Raw genomic sequence first — 21,555 nt, 5'->3', positions numbered from 1 at the left:
ATTATTTATGCTCTGAGCAGCATTAACATACTGATTTTTAGGAGAATCTTGCAAAGTCACAGAACAGCTGAGCTGGGAAGGGACTGCTGGAGGTCATCTGGTCCAATCTCCCTGCTCAAGAAGGCCCACTCACAGGCTGCCCAGGACTGAGTCCAGATGGTTTGTTAATATCCCCAAGGACAGACACTACACAACCTCCCTGAGTAACTTGTGTAGCACTTGGTCACCCTCACACTGAAAAAGTGTTGCCTGATGTTCAGAAGGAACCTCCTGTGAGCAGTTGGTGCCCATTGACTCTGGTCCTGGCTCTGGGCACCACTGAGAAGAGCCTGACTCCATTTTCTTTGCACTCACCCTTCAGGTATTTGTAGGCATTGATGAGAACCCCTGAGCCTTCTCTTCTCCAGGCTGGACAGTCACAGCTCTCTCAGCCTTTCCTCATTACAGAGATGTCCCAGTCCCTTCAACATTGCCTCTAATTATCTCCCACAAATCTGCTGATCTGACTTTTTACATTTTCTACACACTGTTGCCTCTTAATGTAGGAATCTTGTAGCCTATGGCCTTTCTCTCTGCAAAATCTTCTTCACTTCTGTTTGATTTAAGGTCTCTTGACTTACCTCTGTACCATATAAAAAGCTTAAAAATACAACAAAACAGAAAGAAATATTCTGCAAGTACCAAAAAATATATGCATATCTTACTTTTATAAATAGCATCTATAATTGCATTAAAATAACTTTAAAATCTACCAGTTAAAAATCCTCTCAACAAGACTTTCATGTACTAATGTCTATGAAGATAAGTCTCTCAAGACATTTTCTATCTACTATTCAGTTGGTTTTAATTACTGCAGAATCACATGCTTGTGCTTAGTTCTATTAGGCTATTACACAGCCACAGTGGAGAGGCATTTATCCTCAACATTTACAGTTAAAATGTGGAAGAAAGCCAAGTGCCAGTACTCAAAGATTTCTTGAGTGCTAAAAATTCAAACAGTGACATCATATATCACATTGTATATCACCAACAATCTCTTTTCAGGTTTATTGAAACTCAGCTCTTTTTTTTGCTTTTTTTTACTGGTAGTGTAACATTATCTACTTTAGAACATTTTTCGCCTCAAAATTTTGTCTTAACAAAGTAAAACAAAAGAGAGAGATAAGAGGATATACACTCGTATTTTCTTATACCATATTAGAGCATAATAGCCAGACTTTCACTACGTGCCTATTAACTTCTGTATTAGAAGAGAAACAACGGACTTTTTAAAAAGATAGGCTTGTGCAGGAAACGAATAGAAGAACTTGTTCGTTTTCCAAAGGCACCATTGCTGCCACCTACAGATGAAACAGATTCATAGCTCTTGCCTAACAGGAGAAAACGCATTACTACAGCACAGTAAAAGTAGTGAGTATTCCCTGGGGAGCAAGTGCAGAGTTCCCCAAACAATCCTCAATTTGGGGGGGGAAAAAAAAAAAAAAAAAAAGTCCTGTGATGTTAAAAATAACTGGCACCTCACTACTTCTGAGTAATTAACAACAGGTAAAATTCAGATAAATCATTTCAGAAACCTTCTCTAAACACTCAGAATTTTCCTAGAAGTAGAAAACCACTTAAATGCACAATTTGCCTTGGCCTAAGTATTAACTTCTTCTAATGACACAGCAACTAAAGACTGAAAATGGGTTGAATGTACCAACAAATAGCTACAAAATAAGCATAATAGGGCACCTCAGGATTAGGTAAATTCAGGTCACAGTTGCTTATAAAACAACATACAGGCAAACGATACAGGACAAGACTGGAATATTGTATATACGGTTCTCTTGCTTACCCACACACAAAAAGGCTTCTTTCCTTTGACCTGAAACATCCTTTCTGTTCTCTGTAGTTCATGCTTTAATGAGCTTGAAAATAAAAAATAAATGCAATGGGTTTATATCTCAAATAAGTGAATAGATATCTAAAATCTCAAATAAGTAAAGGTTTATCATATAAATCAAAGAGATTGTCTTGAAGGCCTAAATATAGGCATTATAAGCATCAGTGGCACATTTTCTGTCTGTGGCTTTTGTGATGCCAGCCAATTAACAGCTGCAATTGAAGTCCATGTCCAGGAGTAAATTTTTTAGTTACTGCATAATATAGGCCTGCATAAGGTACTGCCTGGCAAGTCACTTGTGCATCATGAGGCAAGCGATTTGGCTGCATGGGTGACTGCAAGGTAATGCATACTGTTTATGCAGATGATGGGTTAGCAAGCACTTTAAGTGTAGCTAAATTAGCACTGATGACACAGCCTAGAGGCAAGCTTGCTGTTGGTCCCTGGACAGCAAAGGTGCATCACTGCTGTCTGGTCGAGCAGCTGAAAGGCACCATTTGTTCCCTGACCTTGGAGGTCAGCTGAAAATCTGAGTTGTGAGCCGACACCAGCAAGTGCAGCATGGCTAGGCAGGCAGCAGGACCTACCTCAGAGCTGCCTCCCCGCCTTGTACCATCCCCTGCCTCACTCTGCCCAAGAAGCCAAAGGTGTCAGGTCTGTGCCAGACTGAGAATCAGTTCCCAACAGGGGAAGGAGAAAAGAGACCCAGTGCTAGAGTAGGGAACAACAGTTTGTCATGCATGGCAAGATGCAGACATTTGTTAGTATGCTGAAGCTTTTAATAGCACATCTGGCATGTATTGCATGTATTACTTGCCCACAGTAGCGTTTAAGTACATTTTAATAAAAGTTAAACTTTGACTTTTCACGAAGTTAGAAAGTTCTGTTGAAGCCACAAAATTTTGTTTTTCAGTTCCATGCTGTACACTGAGTTGTTTGTTTCTAATAAGCCTTTCAGAACTTTGCCTAACAAGATCGTGTTTGGGGATTTCTGTCCCTTCAGAAGACAGTGAGAATCTGTTCTGTTTGCCCATGCAAATACTAGAAATGGCCCTAGATCACACATTAGAGTTGCACCTCTATTTTAACATAATGAAAAGAACATTTAAGAAAAAGAAATGTGCTGCCACCAAACACTATTTGTTCTTTGTATTGCTATGATCATCTTAGAAATTTACATTTATTTCTTATAGGTAGCATATAGGATGTAATACAGGTATAAAACAATCAGATTATGTTTGAAATTCTAATATTGGTAAAGTTCCCATAATATTACCTGCTTTTATTTCAGGTTAAATTATGCTTATTCTTCATTAACAGGTGGTTTAAGGAGAGAACAAGTCTGCCCTAATTTCTTTAACAATGTCAGTTGAAAGATAAATAATTGGGGGGTTCAGAAGGGACACTGCAAAGCCAAACAGGTGAATTTCAGCACCTTGCAGACTCTAGCAGGAAAGCTGTTTGCAAACACAGTATCACTACCTGACACTGACAAAATTTCACAAAATCACAGAATGGCTGAGGTAGGATCACTGGAGGTCATCTGGTCCAAACCCCTGCTCAAGCAGAGCCACCTAGAGCCAGTTGCCCAGGACCATGTCCAGATGACTTTTGAGTATCTCCCAGAATGGAGACTCCACAATCCCCTTGGGTAACCTGTGCCAGCTCCTGGTCACCTTCACAGTAAAAAAGTGTTTCGTCATGTTCAGAAGGAACATCCTGTGTTTTGGACTGTGCCCCACTGCCTTTGTTTCTGGCACTGGGCACCACGACAGGGCCAGCAGCAATGGCCCTGTGACAGAGCCTGGCTTGGTCTTCTATGCACCCTCCCTTTGCATATTTATACACAGTGATGAGATTTTCCTGAGTCTGCTCTTCTGCAGGGCGGACAGTCCCAGCTCTCTCAGCCTCTCCTAACAAAAGAGATGCTCCAGTCCCTTCATCACCTTACTGGCCCTTCACTGGACGTTCTCCAGTAGCTCCCCTTTTTTTTTTTTTTTTTTTTTTTTTTTTTTAAATGCTGCATCCTAAATGGCTCCTTTATGCCATACAGGAGCATATATAGCTCCTATACACTCTATAAGTGGGTACGTTCCTGGAATATAGAGAAGGCACAACTGTCCCTACAGCAAATTTCTCTGGAAGAATCCAGCACAGCGTGGACCTGCTTCTCCCGGAGCAGCAGCGAGGCACCGATACGGAAAAGGAGAACTGAATTCCCCTGAGAACTGTTCTCCACGAAGGATAACTTTATCCCAGGGGATCACCCCGGTGTCCGTTCCCAGAGCCGAGTCCCAGGTGAATCCCGGCAGCCGCCCCGCCCTGGCCGCGGGCCGGGAGCAGCCGCCTCACGGCCGGCTCGCCCCCCAGCCGGGCGGAAGGCGGTGCGACCGAGCACCGGGAGGCGGAGCACCGGCAGTACAGGCTTCCGTCTTCCCCCTTCGCTGGTGTTGTGAGGGGAGCGGAACCGGGGATTCGGGGGAATTCGCTGCAAGGATGGTGTCGCTGCTGCCTCGCATCGAGCGGCTCTCGTCGCGGGTGGTGCGGGTGCTGGGCTGCAACCCGGGGCCCATGACTCTGCAGGGCACCAACACCTACCTGGTGGGCACCGGGCACAGGTACCGACCCTGCTCGGGAACGGGGCATGGGAAAGGGGACGGGGCGGCGGAGGTCGTTCCCCGTCCCCCTTCCCCCGGCCCTGGTCGCTTCCCCCGTCCCGCCGGGGGGCTGTGCGCTGCATCCGGAGCGAGAGGCGGCCGCCGGCCTGTTCACAAGTCCCTTAACCGGGGCGAAAAAGAGGAAAGAAACAGTTCAGCATTAAATTTTTTCGGGGCCAGTGCCTGGAGGTGGCTTGGACAGGTGGAGTGTGGAGCCTCGGCCGTGCGACCCTTGGGAAGAGGCCGGGAATTCCCCGAGGGAAGCGGGTGGGAGCCCCGGGCCGCGCAGCTCCCCGGCCGTGCTAAACTGTGGCTCCTGCCACTTGTCCCGGAGTTGTAAATGTGTGGGCTATGGTTATTATTTATCCCACTTTTTAAATTGTCATGACACGGGGTTGGAATATCAGGAAGATAGAGATGGCGTCTGGGTATGGAGACATTCATTATTGCCACATTACCATGCAATCTTGACGTCTTTTATTATTATTTGTGTTTCAAATGAACACTCTTAATTCTCTGCCGTTTGTATGTCCCTCCCTTTTTTTTGTCCGTGTGTAGAAGAGTCCTTATTGACACCGGAGAGCCAGCTATTCCTGAATATATCAGCTGTTTAAAGCAGGCACTGTCGGAGTTCAATGTCTCTATTCAAGAAATTTTAGTGACACACTGGCATCGTGATCATACTGGTGGAATACCCGATATCTGCAAAAACGTCCCGAATGGTAGGCCAGAGATTTCAGATATTGAAATCTCATTTCATAATAACATTGAAAATGTTGGATACATGGCAAGTAAAAAACATTAACTAAATGCTTCTGTGCAAATCAGATTGATTATTCTTCTGGAATCTTCATATAAAGTACGTGTAATTTCATGATACTGTTGCAGTGTGTTGAATGAGAGCAATGAATAATCTGAATATTGTACTTGTAGTACTACAGTTTTTCTTCAGTGCCTGTGCTTACCTTCATAGTGATTTTTTCTTTTGTGTGAATAATGAGAACTTAGATTACCATCAGCAGCTTACATGGTATTAAGTGATGTGAGAAAAAGTTGTTAATCCTTCCTTTTTACATTGACTGCAGTGACACATTGATTGTTATCTTCACTTGTGTAAAAACAAATAACTTGAATTTTGAAAAAGAAACATGCATAACTTTGAGATTTCTTACAGGAGCCCACTAATAATTGCTGACAAATTCGTAGGCCTCAGATCATGAGGGAAAACTGGTAGGGCAGTCTGCAGATAAATTCTGATCTAAAAATGTGTATTCCATGTTGATAAACAGTAGAAGACATTTCTGCTTTGGTATCTGGGAAGAGAATAAGCAGTATGGATAATGCAGTAATTCTTAACATTGTTGAACTTTATCATGAACTTTGTCACAGGCTTTATTTTGTAAAACTGCCAAGTTCTTTTCTGCAAAGAAAAACTGAAAACAGTTGGTGTCTTGGTGAAGATGTTGGGCTTGCCAACCATTGAGCATGGGATATAGAGACTAGCAAGGGATATAAATGTGTTTCTGGGTTCTGCTGCTCCAGCCAAGGCATGCACAGTTCAGAACAATTAAAGCTGAGGGAAGTTGCAGCTCAAAAAATCTTCGTGCAGTTTTAGGCAAATGTTGAATGATGCTTTTCTGAATCATAATGAGAATGTGAGTGCAGAAATCTGAGTGGTATTGTAAAAGTTTATGCAGGGTGGCTCTTGATGAGTCAAGAAGGAATATTTGTAAAATATAATAATTGCTGACTTTCCTTTTAATTTCATTTGTGACTGTTTTTTTCATCTTCTAATTTGTTGCTGGTACAGAGTACAGTATTCAAAATCAGTGGCTTTCTCTATTCAGTGTTTTTGGCTCTGGAATAAGGTTGCTTTACAAACATGAAGTTACTATACAGAATATGTTGTTTCTAGTTTTGTATTCATACTGTGTGGTAGTTAATAGTACTCATTAAAAAAGTAACCTTCCTGTGGAATTAGCTTTGTTAGTGAAAAAATTCCAAACATCAATTTCTTTACTTTCTTTAAATATTAGACTCGGCATATCGCATCTCTAAGCTCCCTCGTGTCCCTCACCGTGAAGAAACAATAGAAGGAGGACATAAATATTTTTATCTTAAGGATGGAGATGTGATACAGACAGAGGGAGCCACACTCAGGTAAACACCGATTTCTGCAAGTTCTTTTCTCTTCAGAATTCCGACGCATACATGTATCCTAATTTCTATGATTGCAAATCCATACATCTAGTCTTTTCAGCACTTATGCATGTGGACTTCTTATCATAGTCCAGCAGGTATGTTAATAAAAAGAAATCAGTTTTATGAATAAGAATTATCAGGAGTTAGCCCTAGAAAAATATTTTCTTTGGGAAAATCAAATAAAATTTTACATACTTTCTTATCACTTGTACATAAGTAGTTACTATAAAAATTGATACTTTTGTGAAAGTGTGTGGTAGTCTGGATGGATTATTTATCACACCTTTCTCTTTATTTTAAAAATATTTCCCAAGGAGAGACTAAAACATTTAATACTTAAAATGTTAAATTTTAAACCTTGAACCTGTCAAGTTCTTGTAGGGTGCCAGTCTGGGAGGTCTTCTTGCCAGGGAGTATATTGCCTGTAATGTTAGTTTGAATGACAGATACAGAAGGCCACTCTGCCTCATGGAAGCACACACACAACAAAAAGGTCTGATCATTCTCTTTCCAGGCTTCTTGCATTACGCTTCTAAGGGCAAAGTTTGCTTGGTTTCCTCAGTTTAGCTGAGAATTATACCCAAACTTGCAAAATGTCAATTGGTTGATTGGAAGAAAAAAAAAAGCCCCCTTTAAAAAAAAAAAAGGGTATTCTAAAGACATATTAGTCCAAAAGCATTTTATTTTGTAAGTGTAAAAAAAAAAAATTTAAAAAGAGTATTATATTTCATGTTGAAGACCTTTCACTTCCCTAAGTGGCCCATGTTTGGACAAAAATTTAAAGATGTAACCCAGCTTTTTAAATTTCAATCCTAGTAAGACAAGAGTGGCACATTTTGAAATTTTGAGGTGGTAGAGGACCAGGCCTAAGCATGTATGGTCTCAAACATTATGACTGTCACAACAGGAAAGTTGTGATTGGCAGAGAGGATCCCACGGAGATGGGGCAGCACTGTTCTGAGCCAACTTCCTTTTCTGCCTTCAGACTCATGCCTGCATCAGTCCCACACCCCAGCTCACTTCCTGGAGGGCTCAGACAAGCTAGCTGTGCTGTTGTGGGAGCTGGGAACTGTATTGTAAAAATACAAGGCTAGTTAGCCAACACCTTTGAGGACTTTATTGTGAGGACTGGGAGCTTGTTCAAGTGTGTTGTCAGAGTTAAGGGGTTGTTAGCCAACACTTGTGGGACTAAATAGAGGGCTAGTTCCCGGATTAAGATGATGATACCACTAAGCACAGGAGTTCCCTGTCATGTGGTCTGGTGTCCTTGTTCAGCCTGGTGAGAATTTATAATAGACATCACAGCCCCTATAGAGTTGTGATGGGGTAGAGCAGCCAAACTTTGTGCTTGGTTAAAAGCAGGTATTTTCACCTGATTAATCCAGTAAGCTCTTTAAGGATACTCTCAGATCCACTACTGGGTCCAAGATAACAGTATCTGCATGTTAAATTTTAGTTAGCAACCTTCAAGTTTTCAAGGTGTGCCAGGCAGTGCTGGGTTCATTTTCCATTGTTTTTCCATGTTAGTGGTTTCCTGGTAAAGTTTCATCAAGAGCTGGAGGATAACACTTCCCACAACGGCAAGATACAACCCATCATCTTGATTTTGATGTTGCTTCCATAGGGTGATGGCTCACCTGCTTCCTTCTGAACTCAGTATTCAGTAAGAGCTGGAAGTTGTGGCACTGGATGGTGCTGCACTTGTGGTCTCCCAGCCCTGGCTGGGAGCTGTTTAGCCTTTCCCTGTACACCGTGCTTGGCACCAGCTCTGTCAGTTCCTGATCACTGATGCATCTGCCATTAACAGAAAGATTGTGATCAGGTTCAGCAGTGATGCTGGTCAGAGCTGTGTCACTCTCAGTCTGCATCAGCCTCAGTGTAAAGGCCTTCTGCCTTTCATAAATCCTAGTGAAAGGGCACCACAGTGCAGCTCCTTGGCTCAGGTTACCATATATACACACATATCCACTGTCCCTTTGCTGCATGCTGATGCAGGGCTCATTCAAGAGTGGGTCCTTAATCGTTACCATTCAGTTGTTTAATGACCTGTATAGAGAATGTATAGACCATGGTTCATTGTATTTGGTGGCTCTGCTCCTCTGTGCCATAGGGCTTTCAGGGAGAAATAAATTTTGTGAGATTTAACTTTATCTGGGTCAGATGCAGAAGTTTAGAGGTAATTTCTAAAGGAATAGACATCATCCTTAATCTCATTGCTAAGTGCAAGGTGTATGTCAAGAATGTCACGCTTTTCAATTTGGAAATAACATTTCAATCTTTCTTTTTGAAAGCTTCAGAGTAAAGCCCTCTAAACCAGAAATTTTACATGGCTAGTCAGCTCCCTTAATGCACATGTATGATGATGTGTCATGTAAGTAAGGGCATGTCAGTAAGTAAAGTTAGAGATGATGATCTGTGTTCTCTACCTGGTATAAGGAAATGGGCTGGCATTAGACAAAGTGATACCCTGGTTACATCAACTTTTCAGCCTTTTTTTGTTCATTTTTTCTGATTCTTGTGGGCTGCTTTGCAAGTGTCTGAATTTATTATTATTTGTTCTACCTTCAAAAATTAAGCATATTTGCTGCATGAAAAACTGATGTTTTTTTGTTGTTGTTCTTTAAACAGAGTTTTATATACACCAGGACACACTGATGATCACATGATTTTACATCTAGAAGAAGAAAATGCTGTGTTTTCCGGTGACTGTATTTTAGGGGAAGGAACAACAGTAATTGAAGACCTGTATGATTACATGAAAACCTTGAAAAGGTTGTTAGAAATGAAACCAGATTTGATATATCCAGGTAAGTGGTTCTATTTTTAACTTCTTTCTTTTACTGTGTAATTTTGAAGTATCTCCTCTAAGACTCTGAGAACTCTTATTACAATCAAACACCATTCTTGATGTAACAATTCATTACTTGATAAGCACTAAGCTAAAATGACTTTATGGCATGGTGGTTTGCAAGACTTGAAAACTTTTAGTGATAGGTATCTTTCCTTCCTGAAATTCTCCATTTGAGGGTGAATCTTATGTTTCTGTGCCTAAAGCCTCCAGAGGCCAAAGTCACTGTTTGAATTATACAGCAAATTTAGTTTTCTTAAAACTCTGGAAATAAAAATAATAGTTGTTCTTTTGGGCCTTTCTATCCCCATGTATTCTACCACTGTGAATACCTAGCAAAGTTTTTTGAGAGAGATGTCTGTCCTTTGCAGCACAGATTAGTCACAAATTCATCATGAAAAGCTGCAGAACTGTGAAATGGTTGTCTTAGTTAATGACTTGGATTAAATTTGAACAAGAGCCAAGAGGCCAAACATGTTCTAAAAATAAGTTACCTATTCACTCAGTCTATGATTTTTCTTTAATTTTTTTCAACTCTTTCCTCTAAACATTGGGAATGCATTTACTTTTTACATAAATCATGTATCTGTTTGACAAGACTGCATTTTAAGAACTCATTATGTAACAAAGTCGTTTGCTTTTTCAGAGCTACATCTCAGGATTTTTTCTGCCTTCTTCTGTTTCATCTTTTTCAACTTGTCATTCTGAGCTACTGTGTCTACGTTGCTCCGTTAACCATCTATGTTTAGCCTACTGTCTTGTGTTCAGTCTTAAAATAGCCTTCTTTTGAAGTAGGTGTCCTTTAAGTGCTTTAAGATGTAAGCATAAAAATGCTATTTAAGAAAAACATCATTAAAGATATTCTATGGACATGAAGGCTCATGTAGACAGAATAGTGACTTGGTCATAGTTATTGACTTAACTTCTGTTTAAACAAAAACTATTTTGGCTTCCAGAATCTCACTCAAATGTTCTACTCTCTTTCAGTCTGTTCCTCTAATTGAATTTCTGCCTTCCAAAAGTCCATATATGCCAAATTCTATTTTGTTTATCAATTTTATCTGTTGTATTTCACTCTGTTCTTAATGGTTATGTATCTAGATTACACATTCACCCAGACTGAATATTTGTGCCTTTTATTTGTAACTGTTTGCTACTGGTGTAACTGTGCTTGTACTGTACTTGCAGTTAGTAAGCCAGTCTGATATTATGCATTTTCAGTGATGGATGGCCAAGTATTGAGTTGGTTCAGAATTAACTTTCTTTTTTCATCCATGCACCACAAAATGTATGTGCAGTTGGGTAGAAGATGGTTATTGCTCAATCAGAACAATTGTTTATGCTGCTGGGTAACTATAGCAGAAGGTAGTTTGCTTTACTATACATTCTGTGTAAGTTCAGTACTTTGTCTGTACTGCAGTTTAGGTCTTCATAATTCTTAAACTGTTTTTCTGTTCTCCATCTATGCTTGAGCACTCATGACAGCCTTAGAATTGATGATTTTTTGTAACAAGCTGACTGCTGGCTGGGTGTGAGTAGCTGAATTTTGCCAATCATTCCACTTCCACACTTCTTTTTCAATTTAATGTAGAAGTGACTCAGGCAGAATACTTATGACATCTGCTTACAGCCAGTATTTGATGAGAATCCTTGGGATAAGAAAAGGGCATTTTAGTCAGCAGAGGGCTCCCCATCCTGTAATAATGAACAGTATTCCTTCATAATACAGAAAAAATGGTACTGGAGTTAGGAATCGGTGCAAAATTTCATGAGCCAGTTGTTTTCTTCAGTTCTGTCCTTTGTGCTGTAATTTAAAATAAAAGAATCTGTATTATTTCACAATGTGTTACTAGAAAATAATATGAATCAGTCTGATATAAATTCGTGAAATGGCAGTCATATTTTGATAGTGCTTTTCACGTGCTCAGAAACGTTTTACATTTATTCGGATGTAAATCCATTTATGGATGAAGTTAACTGTATTGCTGTCTTGGAAAAATGATGGATGGGAAAGATCCACATCTGGATTTAGTTCCTAACTTTCTGACATCATTTTAACATATGTATATGCATACACATCAGCTAGGGATCACATGATGTAATGGATATGAAATGCCTTTAACTTTGCAAAATATGGATTCCATTTCAGGTCCTGACATTGGTCTTGTAGTTTAAGTCAGTTAAATCACTTAGAAGAGTAGGGACAGGTTTTGAGATGCCCTGTGATTCCACGTGCAGGCCTTACTTCTGATTACTTTAATGAGACTTCTGTCCTGAGAGAATGCAAGAGAAAGGACAGTTCCCGTTCTAGTCTCTGCTTTGTATATCTTAATGTGTTTTTTCTGAATGAAATGGTTTGTTTTTATAAATGGTAGCAGTGTTAAGGGACAAAAGCTTCTGATTAAATGTGTTTGAAATCATGAAATATAAATGCATATGACGGTATAGTTTTATATTTGCACATTACGTATTCTTATATTTATAATACTATATTTACACAAGGTAAGCTTCAAGCTATATTTGGTAATTTCAAATGTGCTGAAGTGAGTGTTTAAGTTGAGATGTGTATATTTTGACTTAAAGAAGAACACATTCCTTTGACACTTTAGTTCACAGATATTCAAAACATGAAAAATTAATAGCTTCTTTTCTATAAGCTGCCTGTCCTCAGGCAAAATAAGCTTTAATTTAAAAAGCCTTAATACTAAAAAGGCATTTAGTCACTTAACCCAAAGTACAAGTAAAGAATAAGGTGATTTTTTTAAATAGTACAAGAATCTGAAAAGAAACTGTCCAATTTGAATGATTCTAAATAGCTTCTAAAAGAGAGCTATGGTTTTTTACAGTAGTTTCTTTTCTACTAATTTTATAAATTACTCAGAGTTTGTATTGGCAGAGCTGGAAACTGCTGTTGCTACTTCAGGTGAGATATACAGGCAAAGAAATAGGAAATCTTGCTATAAAAAGCATGTGATGAATATTCATGCAAGTAAATTTCTCAATAGGTAAAACATTAATTTCTGTACATGTAATTCTCATGGCTGAAGAACATTTTCATCTGTCATTTTAGTGTACCATGAGGCAGTATTTGATTTTTCCATAAGGGTTAGTGCTTTACCAATTAAGCCTTTTTGTAAGGTGATTCAAAGACCTGGCAGTAAGTTGAACATTTCTGATCTGCCACAATCAGTCCAGGAAAGAAACGTGTGTGCTTTGTTTATTAACCAGCTGGACATAAAATGACCCACCTGTAACTTTCCCTGTGCCTTGCTTATTCCTGTGCTGGCACATTCTGATTGGCTCATTGATTTGTCCCTTCTGTTAATTTTTTTTATCATACTTACGATCACTTGTGTTTTTAAAGGAATAAAATACAGTGTATGAATCCGTTTTGAAGATCTCTCCTGGAAAATTACCTGTCACAATTAAAGATACCTCCTCAGTGCTTGCTAGGTAGTCCCCAACAGGACAGTAGTACCTGAACCCTTTACATCAGCCACTATTGTTCGAAGGCCAGTATCAGTTTAAATCATCAGTATCAATGTCCTTTGGGGAGGGGGAGACAGGCAAACAAAGATACTATGATAACATGAATCTCATTTTAAAATTTGCTCAGCAGTGAACTCCTTTCCATTTTTTCTAATAGCCTAAAGTAGTCTTCCCTTGCTTTCATTATTCCATCTGAAGTATTCCTTTTACCCATTCAGACTTTTCATATCCTAATTCTTCCTTTCCATCTTAATGCTTTTCAGTTGCAGACTGTGATACAGACATTCAAATTTAATTTTGGTCTATTTATATGATGGGGGAAAAAAACAACCAACCAAACAAACAAAAAAAAAAAAAAAAAAACACCCCACAAAATCATTCAAAGGGTGTCTGACAACATCAAGGATACTCTGACAGGGTGATACAAAAAGGTGCTGCTTCTTTCTTATGACTCTTAAATCTACCAGAGTTTACTTAAGAATGTTTCAATTATTCAATAAAATACTTAATTTCAGATTTGAGTAATAGTGCTCTGGTACGTGTGTTCTGATTTTTAGGTCATGGCCCTGTAGTACGTGATGCAAATACTAGAATCCAAAACTACATTTCTCACCGAATTGCACGTGAACAGCAAATTATAAATGTGTTCCAGAAGAATGCTGGAAAATCATACACATCCTCAGAGCTTGTAAAGATAGTATACAAGGTAATTGTTGATTAAAACTTTTTAGATCAAGCTGAGGAAAATTGAGGTTATGTTCATAAAATTGTACGTGATGGTTGAAGCCTTTGAGTGAAGACCATGGTGGCCTCTTAAAAGAGAGAAAAAAATTTTCTATTTGTTCAGGATTCACCTATGACTTTATCTAAATTGTATTGCTTAAGCACTTCATTGGAGTGAGACCCAGATGATTCTTACGAACTTCTTATTTCACTATCTAGACGGCCCTAAGCACAGTTTTGCACATAGGATGAAGCAAAAATAGAGTTGTAGTGCTTGGTTCTAAGTGAAAAGTATAGAATGGCTGTTAGTCACTGATTTGCCAAACTGTGTTTGGAGTCTCCTGAAGATTGGTTAGAACTTCTAGTTCCTGATTTGTCAGTCTACAGGAGACTGCAGGTAAACTGCAGCTCCAGAGAGATGGATATTGCAACTCAGAGGTTGGATAGCTTGTGTGTGTCATTAGACAGGCGTAGGAGTATTTTCTTGCTACTTCATCATTCTTCATGTAGCCTCTGCAATTTCTCCCTGATGTGTGGGGGTTGCCCTTCCTACCAAGCAGAGATAAGAGATGCAGCATTTACTAAGGAGGCAGATGACAAAGTTGCCAATGGCTTTGGCTTATGCACAGATTTGTAACAGCTTCAGGACTCGTTTTTCATGGTTATGCTGACCCCATTTCTGAAAGAATGACTACATCAAATTGAATGTTTTGCAATGCTGATGTACCTGTAGCAGTTCAGCTTCTGCAGTTTTCCAGCCTGATCAACTAGTTTTTAAGTATACAGCGATGTCATGTTTCTGTAAATCACAAATCACTTGTCCTGTATATATAAGAATTTTTTCACTACTACTGAAAGTTTATATTACAAAGACAAGTGTATGCTCTCGAAGTATTCTAAAGGTTCACAATTTATTTAACTAATTTTCTAGTGAATTTTCCTGCCACACTAATATTATTGAGAACTTTTTAATTTTCAGAAACAAAACAAAAAAAATCTTTACTTTTAGGATGATAGAGCTGGAGAGGGGGATTTTGAGCAATCATCATAGAACCATAGAATGCTTTGGGTTGGAAGGAACCTTAAAGGTCTTGTAGTTCCAACCCCCTGCCAAAAGCAGGGCCATCTTCCACTAGACCAGGTTGCTCAAAGCCCTACCTACATTGTCCTTGAACACTTCCAGGGGTGGGGCAGCCACAGCTTCTCTGGGCAACCAATGTTACCATTTGTTACCTAATGAGCACTGAAAAATTTTAAGAGAAGTTTTGTCCTCCTGAAGCTGTTACATTTTTAATTGCTCACTTATTTTCAGATACTAATCACTACAGGATATTTAAACCTATGCAAATGTTGTCATGGAATAGAAGACATAAGTATATGTGGAGAAATACGTCTTAAATTTGTCTTTAAAAATACTCAGCTCCACTGAAAACCCAGTGCAGACCAAGCTCAGAAGAGCAGTCTTCTTGATGCTGGCCAAAGTTTGCATCATACAAATGGATAATGCAAAAAGGAGCAAAGTAAAAAAAATGTATTGTTAGACTGCTAGTTTAACTGGTGTGAAAATTATTTACTCATCTCAGTTTCCTGTAACTAACAGAATGTTCAGCATGGCAATTCAGAAGAGGAAAATGTGTGGTAATAAACCATGAGTTCCATATATTGAAAAGATAATTGATGGATATTTAAACAAAAACAACATGCATATTTTTTGTTCCCATTAGGAAATCCCTGAAAATTTACTTCTAGCAGCAGAAAATAACCTCTTAGTCCACTTGAAGAAGCTGGAAAAAGAAGGAAAAGTGTGTAAGTTGTGGATGGAGGGTAAAAGGAGGGTCATTTTTATTTTCATGTTCTATGTACTATTACTCATTTTATTATAATGCATTATTTTAGAGGGGGAAAGTGCAAGAGAGTAATATACAAAATGGTTGTACAGTATTTCCAAACTTTTAGAAAATATTCCACAAAGTATCTGTGACTTGCTTAGAGCACAATGCAGATACCTTTAAATTTTTATTCACAGCATACCGTAGAATACATTCCTAATGCTAGCATTTATAGCTTTGTGTATTTTCTGGAATTCATACCTAAATTTGCAAGTGCATAGCATTTTATGGGTTTGCTTTTAAGTTTCTGCATTTCTCAAATGCATATTTTTGTGTGTATGTGTTCTAGAGATGCTTAAAACCAAGCAGTGTAAATTTTTACAATTTCTGATTAGTATGGTACCTAAGCAGAGCAACTGTATTTAGTTTACTGTTTCTATTTCTGTAATGGCGTGTGCATATGGAAATGTTATTCAGATAGAAGCTAAGGAATATATTTCTTCCTGTTCATTACATAACTGCACCCAGAACTGTCTACTTATACGTAAGCAATTACACAAATATTTACAGCTGTTTCAGATTTTCAGCATTTGCCAGCCTGAATAACAACATAAAATTAGTGGGTTTTTTTCAGCTTAGACCTTCTGTTTAGTTTAATGATAAAACAGCTACTAGATACTAATTGAACAACTGAAACTTAATCTTTGTAGTAATAATAACCTTTTTATTCAAAGAAAATAGACTAGAGTCACACAAATACAGTCATTACTGAAGTTCAGAAAATGTTGTCTTTAGGATTACTTGTGCAGAATGCCATAGAAGCTTACCAGCATGATACTGCATCAGCTTTTAAATATTATCTCAATTCCTGGTTATTAATATACATTATTGGCCTACACGTTTCTACACTTTGGCTCCAGCAGATTCCTTAAGAGCATCAGGCACTGTTGACTGGTTATCCCTTCCTTTCACTACCAGAGTAATTTAAGAAACAGCATTTTCTGTTTAGATCAAGTAGTGGATAAATTAACTTTCCCTTGAAAGGTAGACTTGCAGTCTTCCCTACAAAACCCTGTGTGCATCTTGAATGTCTGGGAATTACTTTGTCTGAGTGAGCTACAGACTTAAGGGTATTTGTTTGTTTGTTTGTTTTCCCAAAAATACCATTTCTGTGTTTACTGAACAAAAATAACTCAGTTTTCCTCAGAAATCACTCTTCAGTTTTGAAGAGACAGCAGATACAGTCAGTTATTTGTTCACAAAGAATCAATTGCTTGAAAATATTAAGGAGATACTAATCAGAATAATTGTGACTCCAGTTGGAGGTCCTTGATTCAGATGTATGCTCCTGTTTCGCAGGAAGCACAAGAACTGCCCTTTGAAGTTTTTTGGTTTGGTTTGGTTTTTAAACTTCAGTTTGTGCTCACAGAGAAGGAGGAAAACAATCTCATCGTAACACTTGTTGGTTTTTTTGCTGTTGATCTCTGCAGTTGCTGAATTTTTAAATACAAGCCTAGGCCCAGGTCTATGGTAAACGCTTAACATCATGTGACCTTTGTCCATTTTTCAGTTCAAATTAAGGACATCTGTTAGGGAAAACTGATTCTGTTGGTTCTGGGCACATAGCATACAAATGCTTGTGTACTCTCATGGTACTTGCTCATTTGATTTTTATGTCCTTTGATGTCCTTTCCACCTACTCAGAGTTGCAGCATTTCAAATTTTGTTCTCATTATGGAAGACTTGAGTTGTAGACATAACATTGTCTGCCTAATTTTCACAAAATATTTTTCCCAAGAAACATCTTGTCAGTATCGCTAATGAGTGTGACAGGCACATTACAGCCTTACAAGGGAGTTTCTCAATGCGAATGATGTCCATATGCTGTCTGCTGCAGTCACTAATGTACCGCTTCCCACGAGGGATTGCAGTTTTTCTTAGTACGTAACTTTTATAACTTCAGTTGGGAGTGACGCTGCCTTTACAGATCAGCACAATATGTGCATGAAAGCTTTCTCCCAGGTTTGGATATAAATAATTTGGTCATTATATCACAGCCAATGAAGAGATAAAAATAATTTGGCTATTCCTAATTTGGCAGTTCAGACTTTTTTCCCTCTAGAGTTTATATATTTCAGAAAGTACAACAAGGGCTCTGCCACCTCAGATTTCTTAATATCTAGAAAGTTTTATATTCTGAACTTTAAATAACTAGAGTATTATTAAACCCTTTTTATTAATCACTCTTGATATTGCTAGGTTACATTTTGAAACAGTTAATGTAACCTTCCCTTAAAACTGAACACTGGCCTGAAGGAAAGTATTTCACTAGCTTTAATAAAAAATTACATGTGGACATATATGTGCATGTACAGGTTTAAGTTTGAGATAGTCTAATGTTTATAAATAGAATCTAAGTGTTGATTTGTGACTAATTTAGCCTTTTATTTCTTAACAGTACGTGATGAAACTCCCAGCTTCAGATGGAAAAACAATTTATAAGTTAAACAAGATTGCTCAAGAATGTATTTAATCTGCACAATTGCTCTATGAAAAAGTATAATGATGAGCTCAGCCTATATGTAAAGTAAAAACTTATTTTTACTTTTTTTTTTAAAAATCAGTAACACAGTTTTAAAGCAATGTTACAGTCAATTAACTGATGTTTTTCATATTGTACTTCATAGGAATTTTAAAAATATCCTGATAGGTACTGAGTTAATATAATGGAATGAGCGTGAAGAACTAAATCTTACCTTTGTTACAAAATGCCCGGTTTCATCATCGGTGGCAGAAGACAAATAGCAAGGTCTTATGAACTTAATACTACAATATCATAAAGAAATATAATAAACTTTATAAATCAGATATATCAAAAATCTCTAGCAAAAAGAAAATATGTTATTCTAAACCTGTTTTCATTTGCTAGTGCTTCTCAAAAAGTGACTTTTTTTGTGAATTTATCTGTACATTCTAAAAAACCAAGTTATTTCTATTAATAAATGTAAATACTGGGGGTTATGTTCCTTTTCTAATTTAGCTGACTGTGCTTATCTTTCCTGGTTGCTCACTGCTATAGGTTTTAACAAACACTGAAAGTAATTTCAGGCTTCTCTGTTTTCTGGTGGAAACACTATTTCTATGGAATTCGTTCAGAGGATTCAGTAATTTTAACTAACCAGTGTCAAAAATGCAGAGTTGGAGTAGGATCTTAAATTCTTTATCTTCTAAGATTCTGCAAGAATGTGATTAAAAATCTATATCAATTGAGATATGTATTACACACCATATGAAGTTAACCTTGTCTGTTACACCATAGCTAACAGTCCTCAAGTTTTCCTGTTAAATCCACTTAAATTACAAATATTTTAACTAAAGGTTGTATTTGGTTGTAAGATACTGTATAGTGTATTAAAATACAATGATGATTAATTTAAACTGTGAGTTCTCTGTGTAGCTTACACCTGAAGAATAGTGTATAAATATTTGCATTATTTTGTGTGTTCAAAGTGTGTGGGATTTACTGATACATACACTTCTTTTAGTGTTGGTTCAACCCTAAAAAATGAAAGCAGATATGGAATGTTTTGAAACTACCACAGACAAATATATGTCCCTTAAAACCTTTCACCATTCAATCCTGTACCCTCATTTGTGAAACATGAGTATGTTTGGATATGTAAAGGCATGTCATCATAATTAGCATTATTTTATGAAGTTGATGGCATTTGTTCTGATCAGATGGGACAAATCCAAAACAAAAAAGTCCCGAGAACAGCATCCAAAACTGAAATCATATTCTGAAGTAGCAGCCAGACCCTTTCAGAAGGGAAATAATTACTTTCTGCTAAAATAATGCATTTTGCAAATTTAATTGATCTGACTTTTGGCCACATCATGACATGCACTCACTTTTAACTTTTGGTGCAGTGCTGTTTTGAGGTCTTTTTCAAGTGTCCTAGTTTTCCTTTCTCTTGTATCTTCTGTTTACTTGCATTTTTCCATTTCAGATTCTTTTTATTTCTTCCCTGTACAAAGATTTTTTTTTCAATTCCTTTTGGATTCTTTGTCTCTTCATAGTTACTGAGAAGTTTTCTCAGGGGCTTCTTGCCATTAATAATTAGTTCTCCTGTAGCTATTTCATGAATTTGTAGTTATCTTTTCCATGTTAGGAATAAAAGCATAACTATCACTACTTTCTTTAAAAAAAAAAAAAATCACATGCTCTTATGTCATTTTGCTTCAGGAAAACAGAAATATCAGTGAAATGACACAGTTTTCTGTTCTGAGGTCTGAGCACCTAAAACAGAAAAGCAGTATGAAGAGGTGATATCTCATTCTCTTTTTAATCTAAAGAATTCTAATGCTGCCTAACCCTTTTTCTGTTTTACTATAAGTTTTAAAATACAGGGAAAAGGCTTTAGAATCCCATTAAAGAATTGTTGGAACTTGCAGGCAGCGAAGAGAGCAAGAGGATACAAATCAGAAAACTTCGTGTTCTATGCTGTGCTGCAACAAATGCCTGACATCTTCAAAAAAAAGAATGAGGGAAAGGGCAGTTTAACCAGACAAGTCATTAATGATTGTGTATTGTCTTTGAAATATTAAGAGCAGAGTTTGCACTGTTACTAAGATGTAATGTAGTAAGGGGTGCTTACATCTGCTATGACGTGTTGTAAGGGTCTCAAGACTCCTTGTTGATTTTGTCAGATGGAATGTTTATTTAAAAACGGTGGTAATGTAAGCTATAGGCTATGTATGTATAAAAATGGGGATTAGCCTATTCACATCCCTTATGTGAATATGTTCATCTGTGCAGAATGCATTGGAAGTTACAGATAAAAACAAGAGAAGCAGCAATTTCTGTCTCAACAGGCTAGAAGGGCAAATGTCAATTGCTGTGTTAACTTTCTAAACAGCTGAGGACAGAAACTGGAGGAAGCACAAGTTGTGTTTCTAGCCTTCTTGCCAGCTAACGTGAAGATTCTGTCCTGAGAGATTGCATCATTTATTAGGTTTAAGACCTAGGTGAGAAGTTTGATGGTAGTTAAAGCCTTTTGGGGGTTTCTTGTTAATTCTGTTTCTTACTTACTTGCTTATTTAGACTTCTTTTAGAGTTGATCTTGGTTCTATCTTTAAGCATGTTTGATGACAAGTGAATTCAGGAAAGGTGCCCAAATAGGAAGAGTGTTCTTCTGTTTATGTCTTACAACTGCAGGTGCTATAATACTCTTCCTCCCGAAGTCTCCACAGTCTTGCCACCTCTGTTTGGTTTCCTTGGTGGAGTTTTGAGCACACACATGCACGGGTGCTAGTGGCTTCCCCTGTTTCAGGTGGTAGGGAACTTCCTTCCTAAATCATGTGACCATTTTGAAGCCTAGTGTTGCAAAACATGGATATCTGGAAAGAAACCTGGCAAACACAGACCAGCCACCTACTGGCAAGAAGCAGAGTGAGGGCTGTCTGTCTGGTATTTTAGATGGCCGAGACAGCCATATGAAACTTCATGTGGCAGAGGAGAGAACTTCAGATAAAAGGAAGGTGTGGAAACTTCAGATGAGGCGACAGGTTGCCATGTTTTCCATTTCAGTATAGACTGTATCATCAGGACAAACACAAAGCCAAGCTGAAACCAAGGGTCTCGGTGACTGTATGACAGGACATCCAGCCAAATGCTCAAGGCACTTGCTGATTACAGCTTGAGGAAAGCACGTCTTGTCCCAGTTAAGTCCTGTTTGTTGCGTTCTGTGGAGATGAGATGACCTGATTTCTTTTAAGTCTGAAGTGGGAAATAGATGCAGACATACTGCAAAAAAGGATTCGTTTTTATCCCAGCCCAGTGTATTTCACAGGTGCAGTATGTTACATCCATGACTACACTGTATGCCATCGGGGATATACTTTCACATTGCTATTGTTGAA

The 21,555-nt window shown here is 38.1% G+C and overlaps 1 protein-coding gene across 1 annotated transcript; it reads left to right on the top strand.

Moving 5' to 3' along the window:
* The first annotated feature begins 4,230 nt into the window (after positions 1-4,230).
* On the top strand, positions 4,231-20,303 carry LACTB2 (lactamase beta 2). The gene is made up of 7 exons (XM_027894018.1): positions 4,231-4,503; positions 5,101-5,264; positions 6,579-6,702; positions 9,373-9,551; positions 13,639-13,787; positions 15,529-15,610; positions 18,092-20,303. Exons 1-7 carry the CDS (start codon positions 4,382-4,384, stop codon positions 18,133-18,135), a joined length of 864 nt encoding a protein of 287 aa, XP_027749819.1. The 5' UTR covers positions 4,231-4,381; the 3' UTR covers positions 18,136-20,303.
* Positions 20,304-21,555: the final 1,252 nt, after the last annotated feature.

This window comes from Empidonax traillii, unplaced genomic scaffold (assembly GCF_003031625.1).
Source record: "Empidonax traillii isolate 1590-97213 ecotype Southwest subspecies unplaced genomic scaffold, ASM303162v1 scaffold414:size517879, whole genome shotgun sequence".
In the NCBI taxonomy this organism is placed as follows: Eukaryota; Metazoa; Chordata; class Aves; order Passeriformes; family Tyrannidae; genus Empidonax; species Empidonax traillii.
This window is presented reverse-complemented; position numbering and strand designations above follow the sequence as displayed.